The sequence below is a fragment of the Podarcis vaucheri genome (assembly GCF_965113315.1).
Source record: "Podarcis vaucheri genome assembly, chromosome: 11".
Lineage (NCBI taxonomy): Eukaryota > Metazoa > Chordata > Lepidosauria > Squamata > Lacertidae > Podarcis > Podarcis vaucheri.
The window spans coordinates 1,042,548-1,060,265 of record NC_138749.1 but is presented as its reverse complement, the minus strand read 5'-3'; the positions used below and the strand labels follow the sequence as shown (position 1 = coordinate 1,060,265).

The 17,718-nt window shown below is 47.8% G+C and overlaps 1 protein-coding gene across 11 annotated transcripts in view; it reads left to right on the top strand.

The window, feature by feature from the left end:
• The window catches only part of UNC13B (unc-13 homolog B), a gene marked incomplete at its 3' end in the record, with an annotated part of 165,867 nt that overhangs the window by 10,014 nt on the left and 138,135 nt on the right, over nt 1-17,718 (top strand). For all 11 annotated transcript variants that reach the window (XM_082241708.1, XM_082241705.1, XM_082241710.1 and 8 more), the window contains exons 2-6: nt 11,031-11,060; nt 11,815-11,914; nt 13,260-13,377; nt 14,458-14,581; nt 17,289-17,362. In XM_082241708.1, the coding sequence (XP_082097834.1) occupies nt 11,031-11,060; nt 11,815-11,914; nt 13,260-13,377; nt 14,458-14,581; nt 17,289-17,362 (446 nt within the window). The remainder of the gene's footprint in view (nt 1-11,030; nt 11,061-11,814; nt 11,915-13,259; nt 13,378-14,457; nt 14,582-17,288; nt 17,363-17,718) is intronic.

Below are 17,718 nucleotides of genomic sequence, written 5' to 3'. Positions count from 1 at the left end.
GTCAGCAGGATTAACATCCCATAATCTCAGTGATTGAATTAGAGATTTCATTCCTGTCCTCAGTGCTCAGTTCAAACCAGCAGCTGGGCAGAAACTTAAGGATGATTCTTGAATGGGGAAACAGCAGGAATCAGCTGAACCCTCAAACCCTGCAGCTCCCGCAACAAAATTAAGAAAACAAACAAAAAATTCCAAATTGGCTCCAGTCGTGGTAGGGAACACATTGAAGCGTCCAGAGCGCTCGTGACCTCATGAAATTACATAGGGACTTTATTTAGTAATAAGGAAGTGAGCTTTCTGTTTGCTGTGTGCATGCCAGTTGTGTATCTTGGCACAACTGACCAGTTGATGGAAGCGTACTTATTAATTAATTAAACTTATAGAATCATAGAGAATCATAGAATCATAGAATCATAGAGTTGGAAGAGACCACAAGGGCCATCGAGTCCAACCCCCTGCCAAGCAGGAAACACCATCAGAGCACTCCTGACATATGGTTGTCAAGCCTCTGCTTAAAGACCTCCAAAGTATATCCCTCCTTTTCTCCCAAAGGAGTCTTGGGGGTGCTTACCTAGGGGGTCCTGCAATGGTAAGAATCAGTGTGCCGGGCGGCCTTAGTTAGGTTTCCAGTGATGCTTCCAAGGATGGCCATCTTTTCCTAAATAGGTAAAGGTAAAGGGACCCCTGACCATTAGGTCCAGTTGTGACCGACTCTGGGGTTGCGGTGCTCATCTCGCTTTATTGGCCGAGGGAGCCGGCGTACAGCTTCCGGGTCATGTGGCCAGCATGACTGAGCCGCTTCTGGCGAACCAGAGCAGCGCACCGAAACGCCGTTTACCTTCCCGCCGGAGCGGTACCTATTTATCTACTTGTACTTTGATGTGCTTTCAAACTGCTAGGTTGGCAGGAGCAGGGACTAAGCAACGGGAGCTCACCTCATCGCAGGGATTCGAACCACCGACCTTCTGATCGGCAAGTCCTAGGCTCTGTGGTTTAACCCACAGTGCCACCCGCGTCCCCTTTTCCTAAATAGCCAACAATTAATCACAGCTCCCCAGTGATGGGCTTCATCCATTTCCCTCCCTGCCTCTGATTCTCAGTGCCAGCTCAGATGGACAAAAAGTTGTCCTATGGACAGCAAGGGACGGTTCTGGTCTACTTGACTCCCGGGCAGTGGACAGAGATGAGGATCGCAGGAAGCTGCCACATAACTTGGCTGTTGTTCCACCTGGCTCAGCCATGTTCCCTTGGACTGGCAGGGCTCTGCCACATCGCAGGCAGAAAGGGCCTCCCCAGCCCTGCTACCTGGATCTTTTAAATAGGAATATTTACATAAATGAGGGAAGCAATCAGGGATTGAACCATGGACAGTTTGTGCTCTTCCATCGAGCCATGATCCAGGTGTGGTCTGGGCCAAGCAGAGGGGGAAGTTTGAGCAAATTGGCAATGGGGTTGCCATTTCACAAATGACAAAAAAAAAACCAGAAAGGAGTCTTACAGGGTCAGATGCTGAATCTGCCAGTGCTTGCAAGACCAGGTCCCAGTCGCTGGAAGAGCTGCATGTGGCTTGAAGAAAAGGTCCGATTGCACAGCTGCAGCCTGGAGGTGGAACCAAAGCCACAGCGTCTGCAGTTGGCAGCTACCTGCTCAGGGAAAGTTTGCCGCTGTCAGCTCATTGATGTTCTGAGGACTCTTCCAGCCTTGGTTATCTGCTCTCGGCTTGATTCCATGGCTACAGGAAGGACAGGAACATAGGGTTACAGGAATTCTAAGGTCTTTTATATATAAAATAAAGAACACATACATAAGTATATAAACCACGTGTCTGAAATAGTACAGGAGAGCAATCCTGAAGCCATTTTCACTCTCCCAAATGGACCTCAAATATTTCTCTGCAAGGAGGAAGAAGAAGGGGACAGTTTCCCAGTGGTCTTTGGACCATAGGGGCTGCTTACACCTCCCTGCAAATACAGCCTGGCAAGTATCTGTTAAGCGGAGCACACTCTCAATATGCGGAAGAGATTCAGGAACTAAGGATCTACCATCTCCCAAGGAATGGCCAGGTTACCCAGAAAAGGCAATCAGATAAGGCATTATCAGGTATCCTGGCAGACAGGAGAGAAGCAACACACTCCCAATTTCTGCTGGGGACCAGGGGCATAGGAAGGGGGGGGGGGCAGGCCGCCCAGGGTGCCATCATGGAGGGGGTGACAAATTATCAAGGAACAATTACTGCCCTATGGCGTTTCCGTGCGCTGCTCTGGTTTGTCAGAAGTGGCTTAGTCCTGCTGGCCACATGACCCGGAAAAACTGCCTTCAAACGCTGGCTCCCTCGGCCTATAGATGAGCGCGCAACCCCAGAGTCGACTGGACCAAACAGTCAGGGGAACCTTTACCTTTTTAGGGCAGTTCATAAAAAACTTTTTTTTTTTAAATGCCTGCTCCAAAGGTCTTATCTTACTACACTAAGGATTATATAGCTATATATGAAATTTCATGCATATCAGTTAATATATTGACCCTCCTCCACGAAAATAGCTGTTTACTTGGCCTTTTTCCTGTGTCATGAAGGCTGAGATTTCAATTCAGTGGCGCACTTACTGTTCCCAACCTTAACCCTGCGGAAAGCCATCTAACTAGACTTTAATTTGATGTTGACATTTTTTTAGGAGGTAATGTAATTATTATTTGATTTTATACCAATGTTATGTGTCTGATGTTAGCCGCCCTGAGCCCAAGTTTATTATTATTATTATTATTATTCCTTTGTAAGAAAATATGAAATAACGTAAAACCATTTTTGCCGGCAAAAAATCAAAATTAAAAAATCAATGTGTGTGTGTGTGGGGGGGGGGCGGTGACAAGAAATTTTCTGCACTGAGTACCTGACCTTCATACGCCTCTGCAGGGGACCACCCCTTTCTGTGATGTATGTATGATGTTTTGTGGGGTGGTCTTGAGCTTCAGGGCGGGCAATTTCAAAAGTCTATATAAAGGCTTGCACACCAATGTTCTGGGTTCTCTCCTCCCTCCCTTCGTGGGTGAACAGGGGACCCCGTTGCAAGAGTTTAATAAATATCAGGCTTACTAGCCACTTTGCTTCTCAATATTCTCTGGTTGGCCTCTGTTATTTTCTTCTACCCATAGAGACCTACATAAGGACTCTATATGGGCTCTTAGATACCCCATAAGGGAAAGGGAAAGGGAGCAGTTTTTTTCTTACAACAATAGGAAGTTGCCTTATGCCAAGCCAGACTATTTGCCCCTGTTGTCTTCTCATGCTGGGAGAGGCTTTCCAGAGCCTCAAGCACAGGATTTTCAAATTACTGGTCCTTTGAGCTGGAGAGGCTGGGGATGGGACCACCTGCTTCCTTTGCCATTGAGCTGCCATTCCTCCGGCCACGGCTGCCCCCTCTCTTTCATGCCTGTGGGCAGGATCCTTCCCAAGGACCTCATTCCCTGTCTGGTGCTTTCACCTTGTCCCACTAGACTGAGAGCCACTTGTCCTCTTTCGGAGCCCAGCCTCTGGCACAGAGCTGGAAAAGAGAATGTCTCCAGAGGATTCTGGGCTTTGTTTCTGTTTGTGAGGTTGAACCTGAAAAGGTCAGTTGCCCATGAAAGCCTCTCGCTGCGGCCCTTGATTTCAGGCTCACTGAACTGCTGAGCCTCTCGGCCTTCTGCAAGGATTCATCACGGACATCACAATTTCTTCAGTAACAGCCACATTCTAATTTATGTCATAATATCCGATTTGTCACGCTCGTTCACGGCCAGCTGCCGAAGGCCTCATACATGATGTGAACCAAATCAGTTTCCCATAGTAAAGCAAAATTTCTGCCAGAGGAAGTACTGAATGAAAAAATCCAGAAATTTGATGAGTGTATTATCTAGGAAGGATATTTTTGGTGCTTGGGCAAAATAAGATACTGGGAAAGGTAGATTCCCCAAAGTTATCTATTTTCTTTTGCACCTGGCTATTTTTAATTTTGAAATGGAAATTAGGGGGAGGAGGAAACAGAGAATTTTCAGAGCGGGGTTTGTTCATACAGCGTTTGCAGGCCTGGCCAATGCAGCCCAGCACAAGGCGAGAGAGAGGAAGTTCTGCTAGGAGAAGAAGTTAGATCACATCAAGCTAAGTATCAGTGGCCGGTCTGTAGCTGCCAATACAAGATAAAAACACAAATGAATAGTTAAAAACAGCAAAACAATAACCCCCCGAAACACATTTAAAAGGCTATAGAATATTAACCAGCCCAAAGTGTGGTTGAAGAGGAAAGTTTTCACCTGGCACCTAAAATATATGTAACAACCCCTGCGGAGAGCATCCCACAAATGGGGAGCCACTGCAGAAAAGGCCCTGTCCTCATGTTGCCACCCTACGGACCTCTTGTGGAGGAGGCACACGAAGAAGGGCCTCAGAGGATGATTTCGGAGTCCAGGTTGGTGCATATGGAAAGAGGCAGTCCTTGAACTATTGTGCTCCTGAGCCATTGAAGGCTTTGTAGATCAAAACCAGCACTTTGAATTGGGCGTCCAGTGCAGTCGAACCAGGATCGGTGTGAGATGCTCAAACCATCTTTCCCCGATGAGCAACCTGTCTGCCAAATTCTGCAGCAGCTGAAGTTTCCAAACCATCTTCAGGAGCAGCCTTTTCTGATTAAAAATAAAGGTAAAGGTAAAGGGACCCCTGACTGTTAGGTCCAGTTGCGGACGACTCTGGGGCTGTGCGCTCATCTCACTTTACTGGCCGAGGGAGCTGGCATTTGTCTGCAGACAGTTTTTCTGGGTCATGTGGCCAGCATGACTAAGCCGCTTCTGGCGAAACAGAGCAGCGCACAGAAGCACCGTTTACCTTCCCGCCGGAGCGGTACCTTTTTCTCTATTTGCACTTTGACGTGATTTCAAACTGCTAAGGTGGGCATACAAACTTTCAGATTGTACCGTCCTGTATTCTTGACTTTAAATCTAGTAATGGCTTAGCCTGCAAACCCAGTGGGAGATAATGGAATCATTCTAAACTTTCTGAAAACTCCCAGGATCTCGCTAATTGTATGTGGCTGGCAAAAGCACTGCAGAAGATGGATTTCTGTTCATGAAACTCAGTTTGCAAACAGGACACATCAGGTTATATGATTCATTAAACCAGTTAGCTGTAAGAAAGAAAGAAAACTGCTCTTTCTTGTGTTGCAGCTCCCACTTGAGAAGCAAAGCGTATTCGTCCACTGGGCTTTGTGCAGCCTCCAGGGAATCAGGGATGCTTCTCTGCCTCCTGTGTGTCAAAAGGATGTCACATAGAGGAGGGAGAAGGGTTGTTTCCTGCTGCTCCAGAGAAGCGGACACGGAGCAATGGATCCAAACTACAAGAAAGAAGATTCCACCTAAACATTAGGAAGAACTTCCTGACAGTAAGAGCTGTTCGACAGTGGAATTTGCTGCCAAGGAGTGTGGTGGAGTCTCCTACTTTGGAGGTCTTTAAGCAGAGGCTTGACAACCATATGTCAGGAGTGCTCTGATGGTGTTTCCTGCTTGGCAGGGGGTTGGACTCGATGGCCCTTGTGGTCTCTTCCAACTCTATGATTCTATAATTCTATATCCTTAGACTGTTCAGCAAGAATTGCCTAGGGTGTGAGGATTGGGGAGCGGCAAGGAATCTCATCTCTCAAATGAACTTCCTGTCTACAGTGCGGTTTCTTTGTTAAATGAACTTGATTTTATCTTCTTCTGAACCTCTAAATAATCTTTAAATACCCAGAATGCTACTGTTATGAACGGGATCCATTCCGGAGGCCCGTTCGCAACATGAAAAGAGCTCGGCCTGCAGCGGCGTGTGCACATGCGCAGGTTGCGATTTGGCGCTTCTGCGCATGCGTGTTACGATATAGAAGCAATCCGGCCGCGAGCTGGTAGCTTGAAAGCAAAACATAATGGGAATGTTGGGACTGTTCCGTGGGAAACAGAGGGACAGTCTATTCACAGTGCGAAGCACCGGAATTAGCTCAGAGTGTAATATGAGCTGTACAGGAAGTACAGGAGGAGTTTGTGTCTCTGCTGTTGGAGTTTGAAGAGAGCAGACATGTTTTCTGTAATGCTGCAAAGACAGAAATAAAGGCATGTAAATACGTTTCTGTCTATCTCTTTCCCCTGCCCGGGGGGGGGGGCAGGAAAGAGGGGGGGTGTTCTTCTCACGCTGAGAAGGATCGCCTATCGCGACCTAGCCTGTATTCTGCCGGGGAATGCAGACAGGGAGGTCAACCGGAGATCAAGCCGGGTGCCTGGAGAGTGGCCAGTTTCTCCTGATAAAGGCTTGAATCCCAACAATTTTGCACTTCTGCGCAAGTGGCGAAACCCAGAAATAACACTTTCCAGTACTTCTGGGTCACCACGGGACGTAACCTGAAAGAACGTAACATGAAGCAAACGTAACATGAGGCATGACTGTATTGGAGAGGTCTCTCTTCAGCTATCATGTAGCAATGTGTTTTGGAAAAGGAGTTTGTGGGAAGCTGGGATCCACAATAGTTGAGCTATGATTCATTATGGAAGTGCAGAATGCCGTCCTGAACCTTTGCTCTGTCATTTTGACTTTGTGTCCAAAGGAGATATAGTTGGTGTTCAGGGATTTGCCACCCAAAGGCATGATGGCATAAATGGAAGGAGTGACTGTTCTGGCACAACCCCAGGCTCAGCAGTCTGGCAGGTGGCACTGGCGTGCTCTTATCTCCCTTCAGGTTCCTTTCCAATGAAGGGAAGCTGGCGCTTTTTTGGAAACAAATCTGTTTCCTCTTCGTCTGGTGCAGTTGTGCTTTCAGAAAGTTCATTTGAAACTTCAGCCTGAGTGGATGGCAGGGAAGCAAAATCTCTGCCAACAGAGCAGGAGAACACAAGTGGTTTATGACAGGTTTCTACATGGATTCTGTGGCACTTCCTTCCTTCCTTCCCAGTCAAGGAATGTCACACTGCAGGCTTGAGAAGAGAGCAAGAACATATAGGAAATGCACAGGAATGCTTTCCAGAATTACCAGGGACAGGACTTCCCTGTGGCCAGAACAGTGGGCCTGCTCAGGACGGGGCTGGAAAAACGATTCAGATGATGGCTTTTGTGAGAAGAGTTAAGGAGAACAGCTTGTTCAAGGATGGCATGTCGCTGACTTCTCCCTGCTTTAGGTCTTGTTTTCTCTTCTTCAGACACACAGTACTTAAATGCAGCTGAAGTAGAATTCATTTTGCATTATGGTGAATGAATAGCAAACCATGCCCTGGATTTATATAATCTTTTTGCCATCTGGCCATTCTTTCTCTCTTGCTACGCTGACTGCTCCATCTCTCCCCCCCCCCCCCCCAATATCCAGTTCTAAAGGCGAAGTTGAGCTTTTTGCCCCAATATCTCCAGCTGACTTTGCTTCCTGCTGTTAGGAATCTCCCTTGCGCTGAGGGATTGCTTTATTCTGAAGCCTTTGGAGATTAACAAGAATATACAAAAAAGAGGGAGTGGAGCTAATTGTGTCTTCTGAACAGGCCTTTGGGCTTTGTGGCTGAGAGATCACAGAGCCAAGCAATCCCTCTGCCACTCTGCCTCATTTATCCAAAGAGGAGGGACCTGCTGCTTTGGTGTGTCTTTGTGTTTTTGAATTGGTTGTTTCTTGCTTTTTAGAACTTGAGCTTTTCTTTGAATTAGAAAGGTGGGATAGAAATCCCTTATGGCTGAATTAAATCATGGCCAAGTCACTTGCAGTAGCAAGCATCTGTTATCATCTGTAGAAATTACCAACCAGTACACATTTTTGCTACTGTACCTGCCTGCACACACAGACAGACTTCATTATATTATCTATGTTATTTTACCCAGTCAATTGCATTTACACCCCACCTTTCTTCCAAGGAGCTCAAGGTTCCCCCTTTCCCATTTTGACCTCATAACCCTGTAAGGTCTGGAGCAGGCATAGGCAAACTCAGCCCTCCAGATGTTTTGGGACTACAACTCCCATCATCCCTAGCTAACAGGACTAGTGGTCAGGGATGATGGGAATTGTAGTCCCAAAACATCTGGAGGGCCGAGTTTGTCTATGCCTGGTCTGGAGTAAGTGGCTCAAGGTGGGATCAACTTGATTTAGAGTTGTATTTATTGTCATTGTTATTCATAGTTTATATCCTGCCTTTCTGTAACGCAAGTATATGCAAGGCACAAAAATGCAGATAAAATATTAATAATCTGAAATGATAATTGAAAGCTGTATTTGGACCACATTTTTAAAGAGGACTATCTTTAAAAAAGCCCACTGAAACAAAACTGTTTTCAGAGCCTGCGTAAAAGCGAGCAATGAAGGGGCCAGAAGTACCTCTTGGGATGGTTGCTCCGTATTTTGGGTGCCACAACCCACAAGGCCCTGCTGCCTGCTTATACCTGCCCTCTTCCACTGGCAGGGAGATGGAGAGTCCTTGGGCAGGCGCGTTATGGGAGAAGGCCACCCCCAAAGAGGGCGCATTGGTTGTCTGGTTGGGGTGTTTGCCTTCCATGTTTTCCTAAAGGCTTCCCCATCTAATCGCCTGAAGGCCTTTTGCTCGCCACTGGCGGCCAGGCAGGTGACTCCTTGACACTGAGGCAAGTGTGTTAACTTCCTGGAAGAGGTCCTGATCCTTTCTCTTTCCTGGTCCTCTTGCTCACCTGCCGCTGTCTCTGCTGGGCTCCCGATCCTTTTTCTTCAAGGGGGAAGCAGTGTGGGCTGATTCCAGGCATGCACACACGCGCAATCTCAATTCAGCATTTGGGATAAATATTTACTTCTTTGAAAACTAAGCCATAGTGTTGGGTCATTAAATAGGAAGGGCGAGGGAAGGCCATAGCTTAGGGATGCCTTGCAGGACCCTGCATTGGTCCATGTGGAGAATCTCTTTGGATTTCAACCCAGGCTTGCTTTCGCCATCCTCAGGTGTGCAGTTCCAGACCTTCCTTTCTTGACAGATAAGAGTTACTAAAAAAGTAAAAATTTGCAAGAGCTGTGCTCTTTCTTGTTTCTTTTGCTTCTTCATTCCTATGCCCTCTTCTGGAACTGTGTGTGTGATACTGCTGCTTCAGGATCAGCAGCACATCTGTATCAGGAACCTATCCAGATGTTCCTCGTGGCTCTGCAAAGCTCAGTATCTAGGCCACAGCTTGTGTTCTCTCTTTCCATCTTTTCTGCACCGCCCCCCCAGCTGACCTGAGCATCCGCAGCAACATGGGAGATTATCATCTGGTGCAGTTCTCTCCTATCAGAGGGCTCTGCTGCTTTCTATGGGCTGCCAGGTTTGCTGACAGCGTGTTCCTCTGTCTGAAATGGGATCAGATGTGGCGGAGCTAATTGCCTCCAGTCTGCTGAGTTTTGAAGCACAGGAGTTGTGGGGGGGGGGCAGCTTCCGTGTGTCAGGCAGGACAGTTAAGGGTGGCTGTTCGTTTCCTCCCCGCCCCCAGGGGTTTGCTCTTAATTGGACAGTATGGTACCTGCTCATAGTTTTGGCAGAGAGAAACCAGAGGCTGGATAGTTGCTGTGTGCATTCAAAGGAAGAGTGTGTTTAATGGAAGAGCTTTAGCGTAAAAGCGTGCTGGAAGTTGCAGTTGGAGCTGTCATGAATCACACACACACACACACACACACACACACACACATTGCCCTGATGCCTCTATACTGTGAGGGGATAGTTCATGCAGCGAGCAAGCTGTCACTTGCTGGTAATTGGGCAACTGGTGGCTTAATTGAAGACAGACAGAGCCCCTTACTCAGGCAGGCGAAAGGGAAAAAAGGAAGAAGAGAGGAAAGTGAATGGGGCTTACAGGTTCCTTGCTTCTCTTCAGGGCTCCCTTACCTGCTAAGCCAACGCTAAGCACAGCGAAGGTGATTCTGGACAGATCAGGGCTTTCTGCTACTTGCTCTGACTGGGCCTCGACTGGAAAGGGCTGGGGTCACCCTGAGTTGGCTCGGTTGGGCAGATGCCAGGCCCCAGATGTCTATGAGGGCTCAAGGGACCAATATTTTGGGTTTGTGCTGGGCTTCCTGGAAGGGCAGGGCCAGAACTGAGCAAGCAAGCCACAGCTCTTCTTTAAAGTGGAGGGGGGCAGCCTGCATAAACCTGCCCATACAAGTCGTAACCAGGGTGGTATGGGGAATCGTGGAGTTGTAAAGTTGGAAGGGTCCCAAAGGGTCATCCAGTCCACCCCCTGCAATGCAGGGATCCCAGTTGAAAGGTCATGGCTCCTTGCTAGAGCCTGGCCTGCAGAAAGGTCCTGCATTCAATCCCCATCATCTCCAAGCAGGGAGGGGAAAATGCTTCTCTGGAAGTGAGGAGAGCCTTGCCAAACTGGGCCCTCCAGATGTTTAGGACTGTGACTCTCCTCAGCCCCTGCCAGCATATCCTCTTGAAGTCCAGAACATCTGGAGGGACCCTGTTGGGGAAGGCTAGCTTAGGGCAACTTCCTGTGTTGCTAACCAGCCAGGTGGGGCTGCCTATTGGCTGCGTGCTTGTTCTTCTTCCTTGTAAAGGGTGAACTAGGAGACACACACACACACACACACACACAGAGTTTGTGCCCAGAGCCCTCTTGGCACTGCTGTTCCAAGTCTGCAGTGGTTGCTGCAGGCTCAGCTGCAGGTGGAACTTGGCCTGTCCAGCCGTGCTCAGTTGTCCTGGACCTGGATAAGTGGTTTCCTTGTCCCCCGTGATACCGCAGTTCCAAGCTCCTCATGAGCACAGCCGTCATCCAGAGCTCCTGGCTTCGGGGGACAAGAGCCAATTCGTGCTGGCCGTGCAATACTCCTTGGACAACAACATGCTTTGTTCTCCATTTCAGCATTTCTTAAATATTCTCCCGTTTTTTTCTGAAGGAAAGTGGGGCAAAGCATTGGAGTGGCCTCTTATGCAGGTTCCTTTGTTGTGAAAAATGAAACTAGCTTGAAGGCTTCTTTCTCCCTTATCTGCAGCTGAAATATTTAACAACCTGAGAGTTAAAATGCTTGAGGTTGGAATAATCAACTGACATCCTCTTTTTTCTTTTACAGTAAAGAAAGCGAAGCTCCAGGGGCCACCAGGTGAGCGCAGATTTTCTTCTGCCCAACAAGTCTACCTGCTGACACCCATGTTCTTGCAATTGCCTCTTGGCTGGCTCTCTGCTGTGGTGCATGGCAGGAATTTTCTAGCTTCTGAGTGTCTGGCCTGCTTCTTCCCTGCTTATGCAGTTCCTTCTAAAATCCAAAATAGTTGGACAAAATAACAATAATAAATTTATTAGATTTATATACCGCCCTTCATCCGAAGAGCTCAGGGCAATTCACAAGTTAAAATAAAGCTGTGCCCAGTTATTGGTCTGACCTTGGCCACTGAAAAGTTTTGAGGGTTTCTGAAGTGGCTTCAGCAAAGCTCCAAGATATAAGGAAGTTCCAGGACTGTAAGGCAACCACACTTGGGAGCCTTGGAGTATTAAACTGAGGCAGCTCCACTTTGCTATCAGCAATGAAAGCAGCTTGATTTCTTACATTTCAATGGAAACTGAGCTTCATCGTTCTTCCAGGCAATGAGCAGCTTCCACACTTGACTCCTTGCAGTTCTCAACTCATAGCTAGTGTTTCTTGTTGTGTGAAGCCTTTCCCAGTCATTGGGGCCAGATCATGAAGACCAAGGAGGTGGCAGTGGAAACTTCTATTCTGCCCCTGCTCTCCTGTCATCTCCTTGCTCTGCTGAAGTGCAGCTGGTGGGAGTCGTTTTCTTTCCACCAAATACCATGTGTTGGCAAGGAGGAGTTTGAGACACTTACCCTCAGGTGAAACAACTCTGCTTTCTCTCCAGATAAATTCAATACGTATGTGACCCTGAAGGTGCAAAATGTGAAGAGCACCACGGTTGCCGTTCGAGGGGACCAGCCGTGCTGGGAGCAAGACTTCCTCTTGTAAGTGAATGCTGTGGGTCAGGATCACACCTGGAATAATGGGAGCGCCGTGTTGCTAAGTGTTAGTTTTGTCCCCCAGCCATCTGGGGGCAAGGAAGTTCCACCAGTTGAGTTACGGGAAAGCGAGTATTTATGTTAAATTCCATACAGGGAGGATAAGATGGGAGAAATTGGGAAATTAGGCACTTTAAACATGTTTTTTATCTTGGGAAAGAGACAAGAGAGGAAACACCATATTGTATTGAAAAAGTAATGCTATGGGGGGGGGTTTCAAAGCGAAAGATTGGATATGATTGTATTTATGGTATATGGTGTCCCTTTCCTTTCAATAGCATTGTAAGTATTGTATTTCTTTTGAATGTTAATATTGTTGGTACTCTGAAAACTTTTGCTTTCCTTTGAGATTTACCGTAAATGCATATTAAATTGTTGATATTAGTAATTTATAATTAAAAAAGACAAAAACACTGAAAGCAGAAGCATTCGCCTTTCTCTGCCTGTTTATTGGGAAGTTGCAAAGGTGTTGCTTGAAAACACATGTTGCATTTTGTAATACCTTGCCCGGGACTCTCCACACAGACATCATCCCCTTCCCAACAGCACATGCTCTTAGGGAAGTATCCAGTGAAACAGATCTGCTAGCGTAGGGCATTTGGGCTGTGCAACAGAACTGCCCCTCCCTCGCCTCCCCCCCCCCCCGTAAATCTATTCTGGAGCAGATTGGGTGTGGGGTGGGGTGTAGAGCGATGAGAGGAGGTAGAAGTTGCATTGAGCAAGCAGAAATTCTTGCACTAGCGGATCTGCTTCTTTGGATCCTGCCCTTGGTCTGCTTAAAGGGGTGGTGATTCCTTGCAAATGTGCAAGCTTAGGTACAAAATAAGGGGCAGGGATGATCTCAGGGGGAGAAAGGGGTCTGTCAGGACTGTGAACTTGGGCTTTAAAAGAAGTGGAGCAATCTACTGTGGCTCAGGCTGCCATGTCGCAGAGTCCTTTGTCAGAGGAAACTTTAAATTGTGCGTTGAGATTTGGCTGGAGGAGCATCTTGCAGTCAAGCCCAGCAGGCTTTGACTTGTGGTCCTGAATAGACCTCTAGTGGCCGAAGTGCATCTCTGCAGTTGTCTGTGCTGAGGCTGGCGGCCAGGGAGAGGCTGGTCATCCTCCTCCTGTCTGGGGGATCCCAGGAGAGCCTTCTCTTGGTCTGGCTTGACGGTTGTGATTCAGATCAAAACAGGGACAAGGCAGTCAGTTGGGAAGCAATCAGAATGGACATTGCAAAAAAACTGAAGGTGTGGGTCCAGTTTCCCCCCAGCTGCTTATGTGTTGTGTCTCTTTTCCTCCTTTGCAGCGAGATCAGCCGCCTGGACCTGGGCTTGATTGTGGAAGTATGGAACAAAGGGCTGATCTGGGACACAATGGTTGGGACAGCGTGGATTGAGTTGAAGGCCATCCGGCAGTCGGATGAGGTCAGTAGACCTTCAGAGCCGAGAGAGATGCTCTTTAGTCCCCTTTCCTTGTGCCGTTTGGTTGCGTCTGTCTGGTATCCATCATGATGTTGGATCATAGTTGCCATCATCCATGAGTGGCTGGGATGATGGGAGTTGGAGTCCGGCAACATGTGGAGTCTTTCAGGCCCCTCTCTACTTCCTGCTCCTGTGGACTGCTCCTGTGACCCAGCCAGGAGATGGAAATGTTGCATACTTCTTCCACGCAGCATTCTTGCATGACCCAGAAATTATGGAATCCTTTTCTAAAGCTCCCCTCACCTCTTGACTTCAGTCACAACTGATCCAGGCACAATGACCGCTTAAGGCATGCAAGGAAAAGTAATCTTACACCACACTCTGAACTGTCTTCTAAGGCTATAAGTGGAAATGCTGCTGTTCTTTTTTTTTTTTAAAATAAAGGCCCGTGAATTAAAGCAGACCTCTTGGTTCTTCTTCTCAGAGCCCGTTTAGGCCCAGAGGGTTTCTGTTGACTGCAGAGGATGGTTTGTCAAGCTCTGAGTCCGCAGGTGAAAGCCGTTCTGTAATTCTGCCACAGCAAATGAGCAGGATTTTGTTCAGCAGCACACGGCTTGTTCTCTACAGTATACATATTTTGTTTTTAATAGATGATTTACTGCTTTGGGGATGTTTGGACTTCCAAAAAGTGGCAGTAAATAAATTGTAGCAGCAACAGCACTTTGGTGGTCTGACATCTTCTGTAGAAGCTTGAATTCCTCCAAAAGTTCAGGCCATTTCCTGATGTGGTTTGGAGTTGCCATATCAATTCCCTCTTGCAGGAGTGGGGGACCTAGTCAGACGGTTTTGCAAATTGATTTGATGCATTTTAAAAGTTTTTTTAGTTTTTAATTTTACATTGATTTTTTGTATGTGGCCACAGTTTTTTGTGATGTGTGTTTTATAAATTATCTAAATGCACAAGCCTTTCAGCACTTTGGAGGCTGCTGCGTATGGGGCGATAAAATAACAGACGTGAGAAAAGTGGGAAGATGGATGGGGAGATATTTCTGGTGAAGTTGCTGATGCCCTTTCTCTTTCCAGGAGGGCCCTGGGGAGTGGTCTACCCTGGAAGCTGAGGTCATGATGAAGGGCCATGAGGTCTGTGGCACCAAAAACCCAACACCTCACCAGATTTTGTTGGATACAAGATTTGAGTTGCCTTTCGGTGAGCGCAAATGACTTTCTGCCGTCCCCCATCATCCTCTGTGAAGCTCAAAGACTCCTCTTCCCTCTTGCTGCCCTGATGCGGGTCCACCGTGTGGATCTTTTCTTAGTGGTGGTTCCCTTTCAGGAGTTCGTTCCAATTAAATCAGGCTTACGGTGCTGTATATGGGAGGACATTTTTGGAGCCCTGAGGTTTTCTTGCAACACAGCATTTTCCACAAGTGGGGGGGGGGGAGTGTGCTTATTTCACATTGCCTAGCAACCAGTCATCTTTATTCAGAGTCATCAGACTGCTGAATGCAACTAATAGAAGGAAACTTGAAGGTCCTTTAGTCCAGCCCCTATTATACAGTTTCTGAATTTCTTTGTAAAGTATGATTGGTAATTCTGAACGGAGGATTTTGCAAATAATGCAAGTAACAGTAGTGTCCTTTCTGAGGAGGGCCAGTCCACTCTTCCTATTTGGGGCTTTGCCTGTGTCTATGGAGGGGGGATGGGGCCTTTCAGGCAAACGTTGAGATGGAGAGAGGGCACAAATTTGGTTTGTGTTGCTTCCTCTCTGCGGCCATTGTAATCCCCCCCCAACCCACTTCAGGGTCCAAACTGCAGGCCAGGAAATGCACCCCCCAAAGCAGCCTCGCTGAGGCTGCCACCCAGGATGCCCGTTTTACTGGACTATTTCTTTGTACAGTGTAACGGCTGTTGCCACACAGGCTTTAGCTGGCATAGTTTGGCTAAAAAATGATTCCTTTAGTGGGACATTCTTCGCCCTCTTAGCTGTTCAGAACGGTGCACAAGTTGTAAATAGTCTGAATTGTGTGCCTCCCTCTCAAGGAAAGGTTTCTGCTGTTTCAGGGGAGCCATATCTTCCAAGAACATGCAATGATGCTTTTCAGATACTATTATAATTTCATGCTTAAAGAAATACAAGAAGGCTACTTCTGCTTAAGGAGTTTGAGAACCAGTGAATGCCGTGATGGGCTCTCCGGGACAAAAAGTAGGACCCTTTCCAGCCTCAGCATCCCAGGGCCATGTGCCTTTCGTGGTTCCTTGCAGGTGCAGGAATGATGTGCTCTCAGGATAAAGATTGCATCAGTATCAAAGGCGCTTTAGCGTTGTGGGTCCCACCTTGGTCACTGTCCTTCCTTTTAACTTTGAGTATGAGATCACTTCTCTCTCTACAGCAATATCCCACCATCCCCCCCCCCAGGGGGGAGATATATTTAGAAATCTTGTGTTTCATTTCCCAGGTGAAAGCGCTCCTCTCCTATGTGATAAAATGGACTTGGAAGAAGTGGTATACCTGTGTGTTTGGTTCAGCATGTTTATATTCATGGAGCGAGCTTTGGGTTCAGATGGCTTAAAAAGCTCTCCCACAAGCCATTTCCAAAGTTGCTCAAGGCTTTCTTTGATGACAGAGAGAATATCATGACCTGGTGTGGAGCTGTTGCATGTTTGTGGTGGTGTTTGCGAAATGAGTCGTCTTATCTCGGATAAGATGCCCAGAAGCATGCTATGGGAATGGCTCCCGGAAGCCAGGATGTGACAGGCCCTTGGCAGTCCCCTGCCGCTCTGCCTGGGCAGTGCAAGACAGGGACACGTCTGAGGACGAGGTTTCCATCCCTTTTTGGAAGCAGAGTTCTTGACTGTGTTGTTGGGCATGTCAGAAGCTAGCTCTGTTCTGGCTGGGGTTGGTGGGAGTTGTAGTCGGACAGATCTGGAGGCCTCCATGTTGGGGATGACTGAGTTAGAGGCGCCTTGGTTAATGGGGACATTTCAGAGCTCTGTGCAGTCCCAAACCTCCTTCTGGTACCTGCAGAGTGCAAGAGGTCTCTCCTGGCCTAGCACTCTGCTTCCAACTTAACCTGCCAGAGTTTTCTGGGAGATTTTCCAGGCACGCATGGTTCCATCACCTGCTCGAGGCACAGGCATGCTTCCCCTTGGGCCATGGATTTTGTGTTCTCCTCTTTTCATCTCCAGGCTCCCTGCCTTTCCTTTCCCCCCTTAATCAGAGTTCCAAACATTCTGGAATTGGCAAAGCCATCAAGAGACTTAACTTTTATGTTGCTGTATTTGTGATGTTTTCCGGGGTTTCCATTCAAAGAGACTGCCTCCGCAGTTGGTTGTGCTTTACTGCCTCCTGTTTCTCAGTCTGATCTGAAAAGTGGGGAAAGTATGAAACATTAATTGAACCTAATTAGCGCTTGTTGACACCGTGCCTGCTGTTGCTGCTGCCCTCATCGTTCTGACCCTCCTCTGCCTCCACCCTTGGCCAGAAAGTCATGCTCCTCCTTCCCCTTGGCTCTTGGCAATGTGCGTCTGCCTCACCTGCTGACACAGTTCTGTTTCTGTAATCTGACTGTGCAGCTCGCAAGGGTCTGTCCACCATTCCTTCTGTTCTCAACGAGCCCAAGAAAGCCGTGTTGTTTTTACAGCTGTGTGTGTGGTTTTTGTTTCTATTCTGAATTGAACCAGCATCCCTGGTCATGTGCTGTTCTGCGTAAGCATGCTCTGAATTTAAAAGTACATGCCTGGCCCTATGGATGTTCTGGGACGCCCGATGCTGTGGCATGGTTGAGGCTGGGCAGCTGTGGAATTGGGTGGGAAGCTTCTGGGGCCCCCATGTCGGAGCAGAATATGCATATAATAAAATATATTTTGGGGAACGGAGATGGGAGCAGGCGCCTGCTTATTCTTCTGTCTTGCAGACATCCCGGAAGAGGAAGCCAAATACTGGACTCAGAAGTTAAAGCAGATAAACTCCTTGGAGGAAGATGATGAGGTGCGTATGCTTTGCTCTGCTGTGCTCCATGCACACTCCTGCCTTGGGACCTCTTGCTGGAGTCTGGCCAAATGCCCATAGGGGGTTTCTGGGGATCTGGATAAGGTCAGGTGGTATACCCGGCTCTGGATTGCACAATTTGTGATTTCAGCCGGGTGCCCCTATGCTGGAATGCTGCCCATTGAGCAGACATTCCTACAGGCAGGAGGAAGGCTAGTCTAGGACTGTTCTTCCCCATGCATAGCAGGCCAGGTGCCAGGGAGAATTGGCTGCCCTTTCTGGTGGGGGGTGAGAGCATTTGTTCATTTACATGAGAGGATATCGGACGTGGCAAGTGAGTGGCCTCAGTCCAGTAT